The sequence below is a fragment of the Meriones unguiculatus genome, chromosome 12 (assembly GCF_030254825.1).
Source record: "Meriones unguiculatus strain TT.TT164.6M chromosome 12, Bangor_MerUng_6.1, whole genome shotgun sequence".
Taxonomy (NCBI): Eukaryota; Metazoa; Chordata; class Mammalia; order Rodentia; family Muridae; genus Meriones; species Meriones unguiculatus.
The window spans coordinates 32,163,170-32,185,470 of record NC_083360.1 but is presented as its reverse complement, the minus strand read 5'-3'; the positions used below and the strand labels follow the sequence as shown (position 1 = coordinate 32,185,470).

The following is a 22,301-nucleotide window of genomic DNA, read 5'->3' as shown; positions in this document are numbered from 1 at the left end:
AACAGGCCTCAGCACATTCACTCCAAGTCAAGAGGACCTTGTAACAGGCCTCATGGTGGGAAGTGCTCAGCTGTGTAGAGAGGAAAGATTCCAAATCCCAACCTGCTTGTTGACCTGGGCGGGGCCTCCTGTGGGGTCCTCAGTCAAGGGGCAGCAAGGAAGAATGTGCGGAGTTAGCCCATCCAGCCCATGCTGGAAAGGAGAGTGTTTTCCTCCCAAATGCTGAGTACTTACCTCAGCCCTGTCACTTTATAATAGGATGGGTATCTCTGCCCACTCACCTCTCAGGGCTCCCGAGAGTCTGGAATGTCCCTAGGGTACCCAGAAGGACACTCTGCCCCTCCTTTGCTGCTGCTTGTTCCTGGGACAGAATGAATAAAGAGGTACCGCCTGGTGTAGCCACGGGTCCAGCTGCCACTCTGTTGTCAGGGTTCACATGAGCACAGGCTCTGTGGTCATTGCTGTCCAACCTCCCGGTGAGGACACAGGCTGAGTGGCTTTGCCAAACTCCATCCCTCCAGTTTCCTGGCATTTTCCACCCGGCTCTTCTGGGTTCCTTGGTTAATTCATGCTGTGTCTCCAGGTTGGCTTTACCTCTTCAAGATGGTGGTTGGGAAGTGCCCTACCTGTCCCCCACCCCCAATCATAGCTCTTAGCAGGGAGATGATGGGAGAGATGTCTGAGAACTGTGCTTGTTAAAGGACTGACATGGCAACCAGCTCAAGCACCACGCTGGGTCCCTATCAAGAAGCCAGGAAGGCCACCAAGGCTCAGGCTGTCTCAATGGAGGGTTAGAGACTGCTGAAAACAGAAATGCCACCAAGTGCGGAGCTGTGGGGAGTCTGCCCACCTTGGAAGCCATCCCTTCTGCCCAGAGGGAGCCCCCAGGACACCTCTGATCTCGCCTATTTCCATCAGTTTGAGCCTGGCTAAGTACTCATTCTCCAACACTCCCTGCCGTTCAGGAATCCCATGGGAAGAGGGTTAGTGTGAACAGAAACAAACTCAGTGACATGCAGCTGCAGAGGCCAGCAGCTGAGCAGGCCTGGCCTTAGTGGAGCTGGGTGATTTCCTGGGCTGAGTTAGAGGAACGGTCTGAAGAGCCCAGGGATTGCGGGCATGAGCACTGGTGCCTGGGCAGGTGGAGATGGCAGCCTAGGAGGCTATAGCTGGAGAGTGCACCCTCAGTGTTCTGTGTCACCTGTCTCTCCCAACAGGCCTTTGAAATGGCGCTGCATTGTTCCCGTGTCCCACGGAGAGAGTGTAACACAAAGGGTACCCAGTGGCCCGGTGGGTGGGGCAAAAACAGTGAGGGAAACAGTGCTGGGGACGCGGCAACTGAAAGCACTCAAGCCTGTGCGGGCCCAGGAGCCATGCCCCTTCTGCTGGGCGTCCTGAAAGGGCAAGTCCAGAGGTCCAGCTGGGGCCAGAGCTTTTCCTCTCCGTGTAATGACAGGGACATGTGACGTAACTCTACTGTGTAAGAATGTAGTGGATGTTAAAAAAAAAAATCTGACGACATACTAGGCCACAACCTTGAGAAAACTTGATAAGATGGTTAATTTGCCACCATGACACAACCTGGAAGGAGCGGAGAAGAGATTCTCAAGGTCCATGTTTGGTTGGCCTATGGACATGTCTGTGAGGGGCTGTCTTAAGTGACACGGGAAGTTCCCAGCCCACTGGGGGCAGCGCCATTCTCCAGGCAAGGATTCCTGAACTATGTGAGAGTAGAGAAATGGAGCTGAGCCAAGCAAGCAAGGAGCCATGCATGCGTTCATTCCTTTCTGCTCTTGACTGCGGAGATATGACTAGTTCCTTGAAGACCCCATCACTATGACTCCTCTGCTATGATGAATTTTGCTTGGAGTTGTAAGCAAAATGAAACCCCTTTCCCCTCAGTTGTTTCTTGTCAGGCATTTTATCACAGCACAAGAAATGAAGCCTGCACAAAAGCAGTCATGGCAGAGCATAGTGGCACATACCTGTCATCCCGGCATACGAGGGAGGCAGAGACAAGATGGTCGTGAGTTGGCCAGTTCTGGCAAGTTCCTGGCTAGTCCTAGCTACATAATGAGACCATCTCAACAACCCTCACCACACACACACACGCACGCACGCACGCGCGCACGCACGCAGAGGTATATGTAAAGAGACTTGCTGGAAAGTCCCAGTCTTAGGGGTCCTCCCCCTGCCACCTTTTTTCTTTGTTTCTGTATCAGTGGAGATTGAACCTAGAGCCCCTGTCACTAAGCTATAGCCCCACTAGCCCTCTTCCTACTTTTTATTTTGAGACAGAGTCTCACTAAGCCACCCAGCTGGCCCTGAACTCACTCTGTAGCCTTGAACTTAAAGTCCTGTTTCAGCCTCCTGTGCGGATGGAGTTTGAGGCCTGTCCCACCATGTTCGGCCAGGGTCAGTTCAGCTCAAACAAGACACAGTAGCCTCTGTGCCAGGAAGTATGTGGCTTGCTGTCCTTGACCAGCAGGGAATAGTTGGAGAGACTGAGGCTATCTTGGGTCACTCTGGGGACCTAGCACCCAGAACGGATGTTCTAGCAGACAGCTGAGGCCCTAGCTGTGTTGAGCAATACAGAAAGACAGTATTGTAGTTTGGGCATGCTCCAAACAGGAGCCTGGCTGAGGCAGGCCGGCCAGGCCACAGTCTAAGGCTTACATGGCTGCCGGTCCTCCCCAGGCCTGCAGGGACTTCCTGGAACTAGCGGAAATTCACAGCCGGAAATGGCAGCGCGCGCTGAATTATGAGCAGGAGCAGCGTGTCCACCTGGAGGAAACCATCGAGCAGCTGGCCAAACAGCACAACAGCCTCGAGCGGGCCTTCTGCAACACGCCCGGGGGGCCGGCCGACCCCAGCCAGAGCTTCAGCGAGGGTGCGTGTGAAAGCGAGGCTGCTAGCTGGGTGGGGACGCCCCGGAGCAGCCCTCAGCACCTCTTCCCAGTTGGCTCTGCTTTCTACTGTACCTCTCAGGCCCCATAAACCCATCCCTTAAAGTGACCTCAGGTGGGCTTGCCCTGAGAGCAGATCGCCTTCTGTGGTGCAGTATGTCCCATACCTGCTGCCAACTGACAGTAGCCCCTACCCACCATGTCTAAGTTCAAAGTCCCAAATGTTCAGTGAGCACCTCTTCTCTCTCGGGCGGGGTTGCCCAGGTGCTGGCTGGGTGGCTGCCTACTTGACCTCAGGCTAGGGGTCATAACGGGTGCCCTGGGCAGGAAAGCTGGGCCTCAGGCAGGCTGACCAAACATTGACAGATCAGGAGGCTTCTGGGAGGAAGAGTCTCAGCAAGGACGAGTTGAAAGGAAGATGCCGTATGAGAGCAAAGCAAGTCAGGGCGGCCACAGCGCAGGGTGACCAGAGGGTCAGGTGTCTGAAGTGGGGCAGGAGGGTAGAGGGGACAATGTCAGGCAGATGATGTGTGCTCTGTGAGGCTGCAAACTGAGCGGCTCTGTGTGTCCAGGAAGCTTCTTGACTTCCAAAGGAGAGAACAGTGAAGAAGATGAAGATACTGAGTACTTTGACGCCATGGAAGACTCTACATCTTTCATCACCGTAATCACCGAGGCTAAGGAAGACAGGTAGGGGTCTCCTTGTGCAGTGATGGCCACTGCAGCCTGGGAGGATGTCCCCCTTGCTGGGACAGCCTCTCCTGCTAGATCTTAGGCTACTTCTAGCCTTTTGAGCAGCTGTACACTTGGGGTATTCTTTCCATCTCAGGCAAGATAATATTGCAAGTTCTATTCTTTGTTATATCAAAAACAAACAAAGAAACAAATGCCTGAATGGTTCGCATCTGGAGGTTAGCCAGGGTAGCAGCTGGATCTCTTCCAGGCTGGAGGGACAGAGTGGGGGAGAGTAAGAGCCACACGCCCAGCTGTGGAGGACAGCACAGGTTGCTGTCACTCCTCCAGCACTGTCACGTGAGAACAGACCAGATGCCCACTCTGGTTTTGTACCTCCAAGTCTGTTTCATAAAAGCCTGCTCCTTTGATCTGTTTCTAGATTCACAGGTAAAAATGCAGTAGTGACTAGTGAGGGCCCACAGTGTGGCTTGTACTGACAAACGGGTGAAGAGGGGAAATGAAAAGCAGGCAGGCTGGACAGGAGGTGCGGTCAGGGGGCTCAGGCTGGTGACAAGTCCCAGCCATTCTTTCTTGACCTGAAACTAAGGCTTCCCTGGACCAGCATGGGCCATCATTTCCCTGCCCCACTACCCTCTGGGGAGTGTGTTTATCTCGGAAACTCTATTTCCTGGGAACATTAAATTTAAAAAGAAAGAAGAAAGAAAATAAAGCTAGGGGCAGTACACACCCTAGGCACACCCCTTTAGTCCCAGCACTCAGGAGGCAGAGGCTGGTGGATCTCTGAGTTCAAGCCAGCCTGGTTTACATAGGGAGTCCCAGGCCAGCCAGGGCTACATAATGAGTTCCTGTCAAAAAAAAAAAAAAAAAAGGTTAAAGACAGTATCTCAGTAGCATTTTAAGTCTAGGCCTAGCGTAGCCTGCCCATCTGAGCTACCTTCTTCTCCTCTCCAGCCGCACCAATCTCCACGGCTCTGCCACCAGGGTGGTCCTGTTACCCTCCCCCCTGAGGGCTCGGGGCTCCCTACAATTGCCCGTGCTTCCTGCCCATCCACAGGCTCCTGGAGCCTGGGCCCCTCAGCCTTGGTGCCCCTGCATCTGTGCCAGTCTATCCCACAAGTGTCAGGAGAGCGGGGGTGCACTTCAGGACCCCCAGCATGGGGAGCAGATAACACACTTCACGTCTGGGGTATGAATGGGCCTGGGTTCTCCTACAAGGCTCTCCCAGACATAGTATTTGCCACTTGCTTCTTCTTGGTCCCGGGTACGAGGACGCTTGGTGAGGGCTCTGCTAAACAGTGAGTGGACTTCAATGCGGAAAGCCACTGTGGCGGAAAGGACCTCTCCAGACCACTGCCTGGGTCTCTCTGCCCTCATCTCAGTACCCCAAAGTAGACAAGGACAACAGAGAGGCCTCTGGGCTGCCCTCGTGCCTCAGCTGTCTGGATAGAGGGTAGTCAGGGTTAGAGATGGTTATCAGAATCTGTCCATGACTTGCCTTCCCTTCATTTCCTGCAGAAAAGCCGAGGGTGGAACTGGGCCAACCTCTGTGGACTGGACCTCATCAGATAATGTACGTGAGGTGAAAACACACGTGAGCCAAGAGGTGGCCAGGAGCCTCTGCTTTAGGGTGGGGGAGGTGCCAGCACCGTGAGCTCTGATGCCACCTTTGGGTCCCAGATCTGCCTCCCATGTGGCAGGCAGAAGTGGCCTCGGCCCTTCTCACCAAGCAGTGCAGCGTGTGGCTTACTGCCAGTTCTTGGAGGGCCGGTGGAGCCTGGGGACCTGCTGACGGCCATGCCCACTTCTCCAGCAGGTATTAGATGGCGCCTCGCTCGTGCCCAAGGATTCATGCAAAGTCAAGAGGCGAGTCCGCATCCCCGACAAACCCAACTACAGCCTTAACCTCTGGAGCATCATGAAGAACTGCATCGGCCGAGAGCTGTCCCGGATCCCCATGCCGGTAGACACCTCTGGGCAGGAGTCACGGGGGCTCCTGGGGTGCAGTGCACATGAGGCTCTGGGAGTGTTTCCTTCATGGCCCCGAGCAGTGTGTGAGCGACTCTGTATCCCTTAGACTGTTCCACTGAGAACAGGGGCCTTCAGACTGTGAAGGAAGAAGCCAAAGCAGAGATCTGTATGATTAAGGCCGGGGGGGGGGGGATCCCAGAAGTCCCCACAGTGTCCCCACTGTCCTTACATGGTAGAGGGGGGTGGCAGAGAGAGGTAGGCTTAGGAGAAGGTGGTCCTTCCTGCCAGAGGCTGTTCCCGGAGCCCTTGTGTCACAGAGATGCAGTATCATCTTCACCAAGGGAGGGCTTGGGGGCTCCAGGCTAGCTGGTGTTACTGTGTGACTGTCTCCAGGGTCTGTGTCTACACTGCCCAGCTGAATCACACACACACACACACACACACACACCTGGAGGGTAGCGTAAGATGTTACCTGGAAAGACTCACCTTCCAAGGGAGCATGGCCCTGACTTGTTTGGGGCTAATGGGCCTGACTCCCACCCATCCTGCAAAGCACAAGAGCCCGGGGCAGAACACTCAATCCATGGTTCCAGACGAGGAGTATCTACGTCCCCCATCTGTGCGCCCCTGAATCCACGGTTTCTGGCTTTGAGCCTGATGGTCTAGGGTGGTCATGTGGCAGCCTGATGCCATGGCTTTCATGGAGTTGGCATCCTAGCGAGGGGAGAGGGACAGTGCTCATGATCAGGGTGGCACCAAGTGACCCCTGCTGAGGGGAAAAACGGAGGCAGGAGGTTCTGGACACTGACCCTCCCTGTGCTGGTGCCCCCAGAGCAGGGATGTCTCTTGGGGTCTGAGAAAGGCAGGGCCACTCTGACAGCCACCTTCCCACGACGTCCACAGGTGAACTTCAACGAGCCCTTGTCCATGCTCCAGCGACTCACGGAGGACCTCGAGTACCACCACCTGCTGGACAAGGCGGTGAACTGCACCAGTTCGGTGGAGCAGATGTGCCTGGTAGCTGCCTTCTCCGTGTCCTCCTACTCCACCACCGTGCACCGCATCGCCAAGCCCTTCAACCCTATGCTGGGGGAGACCTTCGAGCTGGACCGCCTGGAGGACATGGGCCTGCGTTCACTCTGTGAGCAGGTGAGGCCAGCACGGGAGGAGAGCCCGCTGTGACCGTCTGATGTCGGGAGGGAAGGACTAGTCTCCAACCGGGGAACAATGGGGCTAGAGCAGAGGGCAGTTTCCAGGGGTCCCTGGAGAGTCCAGGCCAGCTGGGGCATAGGTCACCAAAGAGGCAGGAAAGCAGCCCGGGACATGGACATTGGAAAGGGCACTTTCCTGGCCATGTCCCCTCTCTCCCCCAGTCAAGTGGCAGCCTGGTGCTGAGCCAGGGCACCCACAGCTGTAGGGCTGCTATGGCTCCATGATCCTCCAGGACCCCGAAAGCCACCTGAGAAGGCTGCCAGGCTTAGAGACACCCCAGGGCCTGCAAGGAGCTGTTAGGTGGTGCAGTGCCCAGCTCAGGGGTGGAGTGCCGAGGCTGAAGCAGTAAATGTGCTGACACGTTAGATGTGGGGCTTGGGGCTTTCCAAGTCCTTGGCTTAACCCCACATTTCTTCATTCAGCCTGTGGTGAGTATGCTGGAGGTGCCAGGGGTGTTCCAGATGCTGAGACACAGCTGGGACTGGAAGACACAGAGCTGCTGGTGTCACGAGGGGCTTGGGGGGCACAGTAGGTCAGGTACTTCTAGCTGTCTAGGTAGGGTGGTCAGGAAGCGGCCTGGAAAGAAGAGGGTCAGATGGAAAGGAGAGAAAGGTGGACAGGAAGCTGACTCTGGCTCTCTGTGTGGACAGCAGCTGCAGCATCTAATTGGGAGGCTGGGCAGAGCGTGGGTGGGGGTGGGGAAGCGAAGATGCTGGGTGCTCTTGGAAAGACAACATTTGCTGAGGAAGTAATGAGGGACATGAGGAGGAGCATTCAGTGTGAGCAGCGGGGTGGGGGAGGGCCTGAGACCCCAGGGTGCCAGGATCCCCACTTGGGCTCACACCCTTGTGCCTGCCCAGGAGGCGTACTCTCGTTGAATGTGTCCCCCATCAGACCCTGTCATTCGGGCGGCGCAGGTAGTGGCTTTGTACATCCGGCGATGCGCAGAAGGCATGCAAGTGCCATTCGTGGAAAGAGACAATAATCGTGGCAGAATGCTGGGCTCACTGAATCCCTGAGTCAAGCTCAGGGACCAGGCTAAGCCCTGAGGCCATGAGACACTCTGCAGAACGAAGAGGCTGGGCCAGACAGAGGCTGGCAGCTGTGGGATCGGGAGGGAGGGGGACCATGAAGAGCTGACGGCAGTGCCACCCTCGGTAGGAAGAGGGCCAGCACAACAGGTAGCCTGGGCCAGGGTAGCAGTCAGGGCTGTTCCATGCTATGAGAGGAAGTCCTATGGCACTGGGGGCCCCAGTATAGGGAACCCTGACCCTGGTGTGGGGGCACACAGGCCTATGGCAGGATGCTCGTATGACCACCACTCTGAAATCAGGCCAGATTCTTTCCAGAATATGGTTCTGCCAGTCTGTCCCTGACCTGTATAGCTATTGGGGGCCAGCCTGAGCTACATGTACCTGCCAGACACATGGCATCTTCCTTACTTCTGTGTTGCTGTGATAAAACACCTTGAAGTTGGGGCATACAACTATGGGCTGGAGTGTATGCAATAGAGGGTTAGAGCTCGTGGTGGTGGGGTAAGGGCAGGGAGCATGTGATTGTGGCGGCACAAGCGCGGGCAGGGAGGAAGCTAACCAGGAATGGTATGGGCTTTCTGAACTTCAGAGCTCATCCCCAGTGACACACCTTTTTGAACAAGGCCACACCTCCTAATCCTTCCCAAACAGTCCCAAGTATGCAGACACATGACCTATGGGGGTCACTCTCCTTCAAATGGCCACACTTGGTAGGAGCTGAATGAGGCGGCCACAGAAGCCCTCAGGAAAGTAGCCCTTCCACTTTCTCCACGAGCCAGGCAGGGGATTGATTCTCTCCCATCCTACAACCCCAGGGGCTGGGCAAGCCCAGGATGGCCACAGTCAGGCTGCCTTGGGTCAGGTCACTTGAGTGGAGCAGTGACCTGTGCCCACTCCTGGGATACACAGGGTAGAGCCATGCATGCATCCTGGACATAGGTCGGGCTGTCCTCCCCCAGTGGGTCTGTGTCTAGCTGTGCTCACGTCCAGCTGGCCTTGTCCCAGGTGAGCCACCACCCTCCGTCTGCTGCTCACCATGTGTTCTCCAAGCATGGCTGGCGCCTCTGGCAGGAGATCACCATTGCCAGCAAGTTCCGGGGGAAATACATCTCCATCATGCCACTTGGTGAGCTGGGACTCTAGGGTCCACCTCAGGGGAGGGCTGTGCCCATCTGGAAGCCAGCTGTGGCCCTAGGGGAAGCTTGCTGGCCCACCGATCTCCTAGCCCATCCCCCACCCCCTCCAAAGCTTCACAGTTATTCCTCTGGTTCTTGACCATGGGCCTGTGGGTGGTCTGGCCAGAGCTCACAGGAGGGACCCATGGCTTCTGCCCTGTCTGGCCTCCAGGCGCTATCCACCTAGAATTCCAGGCCAGCGGCAACCACTACGTGTGGAGGAAGAGCACCTCCACAGTTCACAACATCATCGTGGGCAAGCTCTGGATCGACCAGGTCAGGGGGTCCCTGGGGAGGTTGGGCCCATGGCTCCTGGCTCAGGGACTGACCACTGACCACCCCCTGCTCTCACCAGTCAGGGGACATTGAGATTGTGAACCACAAGACCAAGGACCGGTGCCAGCTAAAGTTTGTGCCCTACAGCTACTTCTCCAAAGAAGCAGCCCGAAAGGTAACCGGAGCGGCATCCCGGAGCCCCGGTGGGCCCAGAGCAGAGCGTGTGCTTACGTGTCTTGCCCACGCCCACAGGTGACTGGAGTGGTGAGTGACAGCCAGGGCAAGGCCCACTATGTGCTCTCAGGCTCGTGGGATGAGCAGATGGAGTGCTCTAAGATTGTGCATAGCAGTCCCAGCTCCGACGGGAAGCAGAAGACCGTGTACCAGACACTGCCAGCCAAACTGCTGTGGAGGAAATACCCACTTCCGTGAGTCAGGACCGAGCGCCATCTTTGGGGAATAGGGGCCAAGAGAGAGGCAGAGAAGGGGACTGGGAGGAGAGCAGCAGAGAGCCACCCTACCCCACCCGGCAGAAAGCATACAGTCCAGCAGAGAACAGGATCAGGAGGCCACTGCCCAGTGCAGAAAGTGGCTGCCCAGCAGTTTATGGGCATGGAGATACCCAGGGGCAACAAATGCTGGGTAGATACTCTGAGCAAAGTGATGGTAGAATCCTTCCCTGCAACACCACAAGAAATAAAAACAAGCTTGACAGTGACTCACAGGAATCCATGAGTTACCAAAAAAACAAACAACAACAACAAAAAAAAACTTACAGTGAAAGCAAAAGAGAAAAATCTACAAAGGAAAAAAGAACTGAAATTGAGAATCCACAGCAAGGTTCAGTGGAGCAAATGCGGCTTCAGGATATAGGTAGGAAGAAAGGTGTCCCAGCATAAATACATACTCTTGGAGAAACCCCTGCAACCCTAGCACTCACAAGTTGGAGCTGCAAGGGTTACAAGTTTGGAGCCAGCCTGGACTGCATAGTGAGACAGCCTGGGCTGCTCAGTGAGAAGGCCTACTTGTCAGCCACCGTGAGTGAGTCCTGGAGTATCCCCTGAAAGTATGTGCATAATTCACTCCCAGACTCCCTGAGCAGGCCCTCCGCCGCCGCTTAAGGTCCACAGCAAGGCTGAGAGCTGAATCTAGCCTGCTTCTAGCCCAGAGTCCCAGAAAGAGACAGATGCCGCTGGAGAGAAATCAGCAGGTGGCTCTCTACTTCTATTAAAGTCACTTTAGGTTGCCTGGAACTAGCTATGTAGACCAAGCCTCAAATTTGCAATCCCCCTGCCTCTACCTCCCAAGTGCTGGGGTTTCAGTCATGTACCACTATGCCTGGCTCTTAGATACTACTTTTTGAATTCCTGTCTTACATTAAGAAAGAAAGAAGAAATAAAATGGGGCTGGAGGGATGGCTCAGTGGTTTAAGAGCATTGGCTGGCTGCTCCTCTAGAGGACAGAGGTTCAATTGCCATGAACCCAGATGGCAGCTCACACGCTCTGTATCTCTTGTTCCAGGGGATTCATGGCACCAGGCATGCCTGTGGTATAGATATAAACACACACACACACACACATACAGGTATGTATGTATGTATACATGCATATATATGTGCATACACATGCAGACCAAATACCTGTACACAGAAATCTTTTTTTTTAAATCTTGAAGAAAATAAAGATAAGAATAAAAGGATAGAAAGGACTGTCCACAGAAACTAGCCAAGCACACCTCCCAGAGTTGGAGGACATCACAGAGCAAAGGATAACAATAACGACGGAGCTCAGGAATACTGATGGTCAGCAGGCACAGAAGGTTGCAATCTGAACAGACGTTGCACCTGACAACGCGACCTCAAAATGGAGTGGCAGAGAAATAGAAATATAGGAATATATAGAAATAGAAATATAGAAATATAAGAAATATAGAAATATAAGAAAGGGACCAATCTACAGCCAATGTGAGAAATTTTGATATGCTGCTCTGACCTGTGGAAAGGAAAACAAGAGCAAGACAGTACTAAGTCTGAACAACAGAAATCACTAGCGAGCCATTGGACTCACCCAGCTGCAGCAAACCCACGTGGGCCACCTGCAACTTGTCCATCGACTAGACCAGTGCACGCATTTCAGAGTCCTAAAGCTGTACCGGGGACAGCATTTGACTCCAGTGCAATTATACTAGAGGAAAAAAGACATGGCTATACACTTAAGAAGTCTGCTTCAAACCAACCTGTAGGGCAGAGAAAATACCGTGAAAGCCAGCCGACGGACCTTGAATGTTTACAGTGAGTGCATGGGACTCAGCTAAAATACTTGGAGTGAGCGAGCAGCTTTGAAATGCGGATCACATCAGAAAAAGATGTGAAATAAAAGAAAAACAATGAGTTTACATCCATCTTGAGTCAGAAATCAAACAAAAGAACCAGCTCCAGCCACATATGAAGGAATTATGTACGCAATAAAGCAGAAAACCCTAAAGCAGAACAAAGTTTGCTGTCCAACCAGTGAACACACAGGCGGCTCTGACCGGGATGTTCAAAATAGCCAAGGCGCCACAACCAACATGTCTGTGCCTCAGCACAGCAAAAACAGAGCCGTTGGGGAAAACTTGGAGTTCATAAGTGAGACACCGATGAAAAGGACAAATCCCCAGACGTGTATGTCGTCCGTCCCCCCCCCCCCCCCCGTTGGTGAGTGACAGCGTGCTAGGTGAGGGCTATAGAGGGAGCGTCTGCCCCAGCTGGTGGGCTCTGCAGCCTGGGTTCCTGCGGGTGAGCAGGAGCTCGGTCAGGGAAGGGGTCTCCCTGGTCGCTCACACCACTGCGTCACCGCTGTAGGGAGAACTCGGAGAACATGTACTATTTCTCGGAGCTGGCCCTGACCCTCAACGAGCAGGAGGACGGCGTGGCTCCCACCGACAGCCGCCTGCGGCCGGACCAGCGGCTGATGGAGAAGGGGCGTTGGGATGAGGCCAACACTGAGAAGCAGCGTCTGGAGGAAAAGCAGCGCCTGTCCAGGCGACGTCGGTTGGAGACGTGTGCAGCGGGCTGCGGGGGTGAGGATGGTGAGTGCAGCACATAGCATGCGGGAGTAGAGGTGGGGATGGAGGAAGGGGGGGGGAGTGGGGCTTGAGAAGGGAGGAATCCCAGGGTAGGCGGGAAGGTGAGGATGGGGTGGTGAGCCCCGGGCATGGCCAGGGCAGCAGGCAGCTCAACCCACCCCCTGTGCCTGCCAAGCAGAGAAGGAGTCAGATGGCTACGTGCCGCTGTGGTTCGAGAAGAGGCTGGATCCGCTGACTGGGGAGATGGCCTGCGTATACAAAGGCGGCTACTGGGAGGCCAAGGAGAAGAAAGACTGGCACATGTGCCCCAACATCTTCTGAGCCACTCCTGCGGCAAATACAGGCGCCTGCACAGCCCGTCAGCCTTTTCTTTAATGCACCCAACTTAGTACTGAACACACATACACACACACACACACACACACACACACACACACACACACACACGCCCACGTAAACACACACGTCTTTTTCCTAAAAGGAGGCTTCCACTTTGGAAGGGGTAAAGGCTGACCTGGGTTCTCTCCAGCCCCCAGGTTGCTAGGTCACCTGTGCCCGTTATCACTGACTTGGGCCCCATGGGCACCCTAGCTCCCAGTTTTACTACAACTCAGGCCGGCTGGCTGGGCCATGGGCTGCCCAGGTCACTAACCCCAACCCAGGGAGGAACTACCCCTCCTATGGAGCCTCTTTTTGACTTTTTAAAGAAAAAAACAAACAACCTCCATTTCTTTCCAATGATGAGGTTTAGTAGATATTTTTAGCACATCACTTGGAAGACTTGCTTTCCAAAGTGTGCGCTCTTGCCACAGAATGGTCCTGGCAAGAAGCCCTTTTTTTAAAGACACGGGGAAGCAAGGCCCCTTTGAGTGGGGAGCACTTTTAACACAGCAAGGCTTTGTATCGGCTGTCCAAGCTCCAGGAGCCAGCAACACCCACAGGGACATCAGGAAGCCTGCCTGGCTAGCCCGGCATGGTGTGTGGGATCTCCCCTCATGCGGGCTAAGAACAGCAGCCCCTGCCAGGCATTGGCCATGCTGAGGCAGTGTCCCAGCCCCAAAGAGGCCAAAGAGGGCTGAAAGGCAGGGTTCTTAGGTGCTTCCTGCCCAAGAACTAGGCCTCCCAAATCAGCAATAAGGAACAAACCCTTGGCTCAGCCTGGCCCGGTGCACCAGGTTCCAGACACCTGGCCTCCCGCCTTGTCCTTAGGCGGCGTCAGAGTGCCTCACCTCAGCACTCCTGACATCTTTATTTGCCTAATTTATATATATGAGATATATAAATATATATAAAATAGCTATTTTGCTTAAATTTCTATGGTATGTGAAAGTGAAAAATGATGAAGACAGGGCATGCCTGTCTGAGTTTGGCCTCCTGTCAGCTGTACCCTGCCCTCTCCTTGTTACTCCTTCAGTGGCTTCAGCCAACTTTGGAAATGAAATGTGTCCCTCAGGCCCTCTCACTCCAACTTGTCTTGCAATGAAAGAAAGTTCATTGCAGGGCCTTTCTTTCTACTCCAGAGCTGTTTTTTTTTTTTTTGTTTTTTTTTTTTTTTGTTTTTTAAAAGGAAAACACCAAGTGTGAAATGCCTTACAATGCCCATTCCAGAGAGGGGTGTGGGGAGGGAGCAGGGAGAGCACGGGTTTCCCTCAGCTGGAATGTACCTCTTCCCAGCAGGCTGAGCAGGCACCTTCTGACCGTAATAAAAACCTTGGTTCTGGAGTTTTCCACAGTCCTGTCCCAAAATCTGTCTGTGGCTAGATGAAGTGGGGCTGAGGAAGGTAACAAGCCATGAGGGCCTGGGGGTGGAGGATGGAGGCATGGGCCTTTATTCTACTCAATTCCTAAGCCATAAGAGTCTGGAGTGGGGAGGGAGAGGACCTGATGGGCTAGGTCTCAGTGGACAGAGAGCACACCAAGAACTGACCCAGAGAAGGGGTGACCCTGTGACACCACAGTCATGGTACAGAACTGGATCCAGATCTGCCCACAAGCACGGGGTAGTGATGTAGCCACCCAAAGCCATAGTGCCTCTCGTTCATTCTTAGAAATGTCTAGTTGGAGGAACCATGCCCATGGACCCACAGCCCTCTATAAAGATTGGTGAGTTCCCCGCTGCCTGACAACTGTGGCCTAGGCAGCGGCTACTGCCCTGTTGCCAGGCAACTCGCTGGCGTCTGAGCCAAGGACCAAAGAGGCTAGTGGTTTGGCCTGTTGGCTCCACCTCTACTGCCTACACTTCCAGATGAGGGATGTGGGTGACAGGGGTCCTGACACTAGAGCCAGCACTCACCATGTGTTTTGAAGCACAGCACCACGGGCCCTTACCTGGCCTCACAAAGCACCTTTCTAGCCTTGTTCCATCCTTGGGTAGGTGGCCACTGTGAGCAGGAGGGACAACCCTGGGATGGACCTGGACTCAGAGCGCAAGGGAGGGAACAAGCCACACTGGCAACAGTCTAGAAAAGACAAAGGCCTGCACACTGAAGCAAAGAGAGGGATCCAAAGTGCCCAGAATGGACTGGCAGAACTCTGAGTAAATAATAGTAGCAACACAGTGTTCTAGAAAAAGTGACCTATGCTCTGGTTCCCTGTATGAAAGCCCTCTGAGTAGGAAGTGTAATTTTAAGAAAAAGGCTAGGCTGTAGAGTCTCGGCAGCAGGCAGATTCATTCTCCCACTCAAGACCTGAAGTCACTGGACCACATCCTTTCAGGGGAAGTAAAAGAAAATAAAGGGGCCAGGAAATGGCTCTAGTAGATAAAGCAGTCACCACACAAGCGTAAGGATCAGGTTTTGATCCCCAGGCAAGCATGGCAGCCACATGCAATCAGGAGACAGAGACAGGTGCAGCAAGCCGGCTAGCTAGACTAGGTGACTGGTGAGCTTGGGCTCAGTAAGGAACCCCTGCTTCCACAGAGTGGACTGTGCCCCAGGAAGAATCCACATCAACATGGGACCTCTACAGGCGTGTGCACACATTTGCCAGGTACACCTTGACAAGTGCATAGCACACAAAGGACAGTAAGATGTTGATACTGGCTGGGTGAGATGACATTAAACCAGGAAAGAAGTTAGAACAAAAAATATACTCGTACCATAGAGACAAAGAAAGCATTTCAGAGACCCACAAGAGCGAAAGAGTACAGGAAAGATAGTATGGCACAGAGAAGCCCACATCTGCCAAAGCCCAGCAAGAGGAGGGAAGACAGAAGTGTCGCCCCTGCTGTTATGACATAAATTACACGCTGTGTAACAGGTTGCATAGGTTTATTACAGGAAAAGTGAAACCGTGGGGGAGCTTAGAAGAGTGGAAAATACAGTGGGGAGGGAGACAGAATCAGAGACAGACGAGAGGGAGAGGGAGGAAGGGTCTTTTTATTTCGGGCGTCTAGGCTGGCTGCGGCCAATGCTGCTAAGCAACCTGAGGGGGCTAGTGCTACGACTTGTGAACTGATGATACCCGCCCTCCCCCAGCATAGTGTGACACATGCTGTGCGGGCCTAAGTGGATTTGGCATGAAGACACAGTAAACTGAATGGGGTGCAGACACGGCAGCGAGGCCTTTGCCTCGCTGAGCAGCACTGTAGGGAGAAGGTCCAAGAGCGTGTCAAGTGTGAGAGCAAACCAGGTGACTTAAAAGAGGCCAGGAGAGTCAGCTGCCAGTTCAAAAACAGGCTAGATGGCATCCACACTCTATACCCCATCATATCATCTCTCCTTTTATCCCCGCCTCCTTTTGCTAGTTTCTGCTCACTAACAGGCTAGCATAGGTGTGGGGAATGCCACCTCTCAAGGTCTGGGAATCTCATACATCAGACTACATCTTTTTACACTTCTAATTCAACGTTTAGCCAATACTGCCTTAGCCCCCTGCTTTACCCCTAACAATTCTCTCTTTGCACACACATACCCCTTTTCTCTCTCAACCTAAAACTAACCATTCATCTCTCCCTGGGTTTTTTTCCTTTCCACTCATACCCAAGGTTACTAATACACAGTTATTATATGACCATCAGTGACCCTTCCTAAAATGGTGGGTGCTTCTGAGGGATTCTTTTACTATGATTGCACTTTTGCCACAGGCTCATGTCTTTAATAGGGACTGTTTTTGCAGATATTCTAAAAGCAGATGCATACTGGGTGGTTGTGCCTTCTGCCCTGACCACATCTCTAGCTGAGGAAAATGTCACCATAAGCCCAGAACAACCCGGTCCATCTTTAACCATGCAAATACCCCCTCTCTCTCTGAAAGAATAAAACCGATTTCAAAATAAATTAAAAAACAAACAAACCAAAAACAACCAACAACCCCACCAATGACTATATTCAAGATATCCAAGCTGGGCAGTGGTGGCACATGCCTTTTGAATGAATGTTCAAAGAACTCAAACTTGAGAATGAGTTCCAGGAGAACACAAACAGCTGAATTAAATAAGAGAGCCAATAGAAGATCTAAAAGAGGAATTCAAGAAATGCAAGTAATGAAAAGCTGAAATTTGAAAATGAAAAATAAAACTGTAAAGCTCACCAGAAGGCCTCATTAACAGAAGAGATCCAAAGGCAGGACAGAATATCTGAGTTTAAAGACGAGGACTTGGAGCATCCCAGCACAGACAAAACCAATTACGCTACATGCAGCATTTTAAAGGGAACATGGATAAGACTTTCCCTTCGAAAGGCATTGAAAACATTTTCAATAAAATTCATAGCAGGAAACTTTCCCAAAATTAGGATTTTCCTGAGGTATTCAGAATGTCCAACAGACTAGCCTAGAAAAGAGCACCTGTCACAGGGTAATTAAACCAGTAAGTGTACGAAGGAGGATGCGGAAAATGTGACAAGCCCCTCAACACTGACCTTTCCTGGAGAGACATGGAGTGTCTGTCACCCCTGAGGTACACTGATGACAGACCCAAGTAATGACTCTACCCAAGGTCCATCTTGGTGAACCAATAAGTTTTTGGTTTTTTTGAGACATGGCTTTTCTTTGTAGCCCTGGCTGCCCTGGAACTCACTCTGTAGAGCAGGCTGGCCTCTAACTCACAGAGAAGTGCCTGCCTCTTAAAGGCGATCCCACCACCCAGCTCCAATGAGTTTATTAGGCTTAGTTAGATACAGAGCATGGGTGAGAGTCATTTGTGGGAGGCTGGGTGACCCCCAAACAGCTGAGTCATCACAAAGTCCCACCCCATCATGGATGACAACCTCATAGGAACCAAGTAGCTTGTGATGCAGCAAACTTCCTCTTCCTATATGATTTAGCACCTCCCAAGGTAACTTACATTGAGAAGTAATAACTGAGAACTTAGGTGAGGGTCTCGTGACCCTTCATCTACTAAGTAGTGTCCATAGCTTCATCACCATTTACCATAGACCTGGGCACTATTCTGTGTTCTGTTCTACTTGCCATGGCTACTGGAGGCCAAGTCCAAGATGGTATCATGTTAAGCCCAGATGAGAACATGGTCATACAACAAACACTAAGTTGTGTAAAAAAGCAGATTCATGAGATTTCTCGACACATGCTTTAAGAGCAAGGCTTTGTATAGCAGTTTCCTCCAAACTAAGACATTCCCTCCAGGAGGGAGAGGGAGGTTCATTAACCAGAGAGAAACTACATATCACATGTCTACGGAACTGGAAGGTTTCTTGACACATCCATCAAGGATTATATGAATAAACAGCTGCTAGGGAGGAGACTGACTAACCAAGCTGGAGAAAGGAGATTCTTGAACCTGCTGAACTGCCTATAATTTATGCAGAGAGCTCCAAGGTTGCAATTTTTTTGAGTCCTCACCTATACTGGTAGGCTTTTGGGTAATGTATCAGCCTCTGAGTCATCCCTGCTCCTATAAGTAACCCCTCATCCATACCCGAAGAAAACTCATTGGTTCACCAAGTTGGACTTTGGTGCAATCAATACTTTGGTCTGCCATGTGGTCTCCTTTGGTAGGGAATAGATGTACGCTGCATCTCCCCAAGAAGCCTCCCACACACCACCAGGAGGGCCTGGAATGAAAGACAACTGTAAACCAGAATACTGTACCAAGCAAAGCTATCTGTCTTAAATGAAAGATTAAAAACTTTCCACAATAAAGGTTAAAGGAATTCATGACCAGCAAGACATCTCTACAGAAGATACTTCTGTGGCATACGTGAGGCCACAGAAAAGAATTAGCAACGTTTGAATAAGCGAGAAAGGAATAGGAAGCCAGGGGAGGTAGTGCATGCCTGTAATCCCAGCACTCAGGAGGCAAACACAGGCAGGTCTCTCAGAGGCCAGCCTGGTCTGCAGAGTGAGTTCCAGGACAGCCAAAGCTGCACAGAGAAACCCTGTCTCAAAACAAACAAACAAAAAAAAAAAAAACAGAACAAAAAAAGGAAAGCTGCTAATACTACAGTATCAACAAAAAGACAGGACTTAATATACACCTTTTAACAAAAACAATTAATGGTCTCAATTCCCAAATCAAAAGACACATCTATTTGTTGCCTTCCAGAAACACATCTCACCATAAAATACAGATGCCACCTTGGCAGGAAAGGATAGAAAAGGCATTCCCCGCAAATGGAACAAGGGAGCAAGCAAGAATCTGTTTTAATACCTGACAAAACAGACTTCAAATCTAAATGAGAGATAAGGTTACTTTCTACTGACTAAAGGAATAATCCATCAGGGACATCGCAAATTTTAAACATAAGCACCAAACACAAGACCATCTGGCTTCATTAAACAAATACAGCTAGACATGAAGTCACAGATTAACTCTAGCACAATAGTGGGTAACTTCCATAGCCCACTCTTACAACAGGTGATTCCCACAAAAACCAGAGAAACATCTGAAATGACATCACAGAGCCAATACATATTCTCAGCAGCTCATGGAATTTTCTCTAAAAAGAAAGAAAGAAAGAAAAAAAAAAAGCACTGGCTGTTCTTGAGTTCAATTCCCAGCAACCAGCTGGTAGCTCATAACTATAGTAAGATCTGGTATGCAGGCACACATGCAGTCAGAACATTATAAAAAAAAAAAAAAAAAAGAAAAAAGAAAGAAACCAGAGGCTGGGCTGGGCATATTGATTCATGCCTTTAATCCCAGCACTTGGGAGGCAGAGGCAGGCAGACCTTTAAGTTCGAGGCCAGCCTAATCTACAAAGAGAATTCCAGGACAGCCAGGGCTATACAGAGAAACTCTCTCTAAAAACAAAACCAAACCAAAATACAAACAAAGTAAAGCAAAAAAGAAAGAAGTCAGAAACAGGAGTGTTCATTTAAACTGAATATAAAAGTCAACTTTGTCAATGTCTAGGGTGAACTGTACTGTGCTGTTTGAGCTGGCTGTATGTTTCCTGGGTGTTGCCAGGATTTCAGAAGCCAGTGACTGTCTCTCCTGCAGAGAAGTTGGCCTCTGTCAAGTACAGTAATTTAGTCAAAAGGTTAGGCCTCCCAGCTAACCTGAAAGAGGCAAGTTGTTAAAAGTCTTGAAACCTGAATCCAGAAACAGGGAAGAAAAATCAGATTGAAAATCAACCTTCTGCATTCTCCTGTGATGAGATGGTTACAAACTAACAGTGAGGAGCAAGCTGAGGGAGAACCAGCTAGTCATGTCACCAAAACAAGGAAAAACTACAAGACAGTCCAAGGAATTCCTAACTTCCAGGATCATTCTGAGATAAGTGATCCTAGTACACTCCAGAATCAAGAAAAGCAGGAAAATCAAGACCTCAGAACTACAAGTCTCTTCTCCGCCAGAGCAGAGCTAAGAAGATGAGAGTACAGCTTTCTTAGGAAAAAGTGAAATAAATGACAATAAAGAGTCAAAGGAGCCTTTGGGAAAAAACCTCTATGCACAGATGGGTTTCCCAAACTTGGGAACAGTAAGAGAATATAGCCACTACACCAAACTGAAGAAGCTTCATAAGACTCATAGGGAAATTAAATCCTGGGTCCTGAGTTCAATTCCCAGCAACCAATATGGTGGCTCACCACCTTCTATAATGTGATCTGAAGCCCTCTTCTGGCACACAGGAGTACATGAAGATAGAGCACCCATACACATAAATACATACATATATGAATAAAAACAAATCTTTAAAAAAAGGAAAACAGAATCTAAAGAAACACTTTATAGAACACAATTCACCTAATGAACTAAAAGCAGCTTGACAAAAAATGAGGTGGTTACCCCAGTTCCACCAAGAGGCAGACTCTCTGTACCTTAGCCCCTGCCAGGCAGCAGTTCTCCCCGGGCAATCCCCATGGCCCTGGAAATCATGGTTCTATGTGAAGGGGCCAGACAAGCACACTGTGCCTTCAGTAACTAAACTGAAGGTCAGGTTTTCAGCTGCTGCTGAAGATGATGACTATAAGTCACAGACCAAGACTCCAGCCAGAAAGGCTCCCTGTGTGACCCTACCTGGGACTGCTTCAACAGGCCAGGACACCCAAGGTAAAGGCCACTGAGAGAAATTCTGCTGCAGTAACCACCCTGTTCAAGCTGACAACTGAAGCAACACACTAGAAACCGCTATTTGAGCTCAAAGCAGCTTGTCTCATCCCTTTGACTACAGGCCACACCAAGGAGAGCTGAAACCATGGGGGCAATCTAAAGGGAATACTTCTCTGAATGAGTGTGTAAGCGGAGTTGGCCTCCACAGGAAAACTTACAAACCCTCAGCTCCAAGTCCGGGAAGAACAATGGGAGAAGCATGAGCAAGAACAAGAGGAACAAAAAGGGTTTGGAAGCTCAAAGAAACCTGGCTATGGTTAAAGTCCAGTAATGCTGTCGATTCCTTTACTCCCAACTTGTTTTCCTTTTGTAAATGTTTTTATGCTCTTCCTCTACTTTGGTCAAAAGCTCTTTTTTTAACCATAATTTTTGGTCATGATCTTAAGAGTGCTATGTGCTTCATGTGCTATGGCTCCCAGAATACATTATCACCTTAAAGTTAACTAAAACGGTTTTCACCTAATGTCCTGTACAACTCTGCTTTTTAAGAGACCCGTCCTCGGGATTTTTTGTTTGTTTGTTTGTGACAGAGTTTCTCGGTGTAGCCTTGGCTGTCATGGAACTGGATTGGCAGACCAGCCTAGCCTCAGACTCACAGAAATCTATCTGCTGGGATTAGAGGCATGTGTGCACCACGGCCACAATCTTGGCTTGTCCTTGGAATTCTTAACATGGATTTTTCACAGAAGGTCCTGCTAGCTCTAACAGAGATGACCATTGCCCCTTTCTGGACAAAAGCATTTCCCTTGCGGCAGCAGGCCGTAGCAGAAGCTTACCATCAGAAGGTGAGATAAAGTCCACATGAGAAGAGAGGCTGGAGAGGCCACTTCTTTGTTCACTAGTCTAGAAATCTAATAATCTTATTGAAATCTTATTGATTTGGTTATGGATCAATACTTTATCAAGGTGCTTTCTAAGAGCCTTGTTTAGATCATGTCATGTAACTGCCACCTGTCATTATATCCTTAAAATAGAATTCTTCACTTCTTTCTACTTGTTAAACAAAAGCCACGGGGCACAGGGTGTACCTGGGATACACAGTACTTAACCACCATAAATAGGACCCTAAATCTGATCTCTGGTACCACCAAAAACAAAACATAATTGCTGCTATAAGGGTTACAAGTCTTTGTCAGACTTAAATCTTACTAAGGGAGAGTTGAGAGCTGCTAATCATATCTTTGTGATTTTTTGCTCTGCTATGTAGAGATTCTGAGTTGTATGTAATGCTTATGATTTTAATAATTTTTTTTTTTACTATGGAAAAAATATCAGATAGAAGAACTGGAAAGATAGCCACAGTTAAGAGCATATCCTGCTCTTTCAGAGAACCTGAATTCAGTTCCCAGCACTCAGCGGCCTGTAACTTCAGCTCCAGGGAATCTATCTGATGCCCTCTTCTAGTTTCCATAGGCACCTGCACTCATATTGCACATACCACATACACACACATAC

At 50.7% G+C, this 22,301-nt stretch overlaps 1 protein-coding gene across 6 annotated transcripts in view; it reads left to right on the top strand.

The window, feature by feature from the left end:
* The window catches only part of Osbp2 (oxysterol binding protein 2), a 160,604-nt gene extending 139,330 nt beyond the window's left edge, over positions 1 to 21,274 (top strand). For 3 of the 6 annotated variants that reach the window (XM_060365544.1, XM_060365550.1, XM_060365548.1), the window contains 11 exons: positions 2,698 to 2,890; positions 3,479 to 3,596; positions 5,118 to 5,172; positions 5,413 to 5,562; positions 6,474 to 6,719; positions 8,822 to 8,942; positions 9,164 to 9,267; positions 9,347 to 9,442; positions 9,520 to 9,695; positions 12,111 to 12,337; positions 12,513 to 13,887. In XM_060365544.1, the coding sequence (XP_060221527.1) occupies positions 2,698 to 2,890; positions 3,479 to 3,596; positions 5,118 to 5,172; positions 5,413 to 5,562; positions 6,474 to 6,719; positions 8,822 to 8,942; positions 9,164 to 9,267; positions 9,347 to 9,442; positions 9,520 to 9,695; positions 12,111 to 12,337; positions 12,513 to 12,655 (1,629 nt within the window). In that variant the 3' untranslated portion in view covers positions 12,656 to 13,887. Of the gene's footprint in view, positions 1 to 2,697; positions 2,891 to 3,478; positions 3,597 to 5,117; positions 5,173 to 5,412; positions 5,563 to 6,473; positions 6,720 to 8,821; positions 8,943 to 9,163; positions 9,268 to 9,346; positions 9,443 to 9,519; positions 9,696 to 12,110; positions 12,338 to 12,512; positions 13,888 to 20,907 lie in introns of those variants that run through there. The other 3 variants (XM_060365545.1, XM_060365549.1, XM_060365546.1) reach the window with 2 other exon arrangements.
* Positions 21,275 to 22,301: the final 1,027 nt, after the last annotated feature.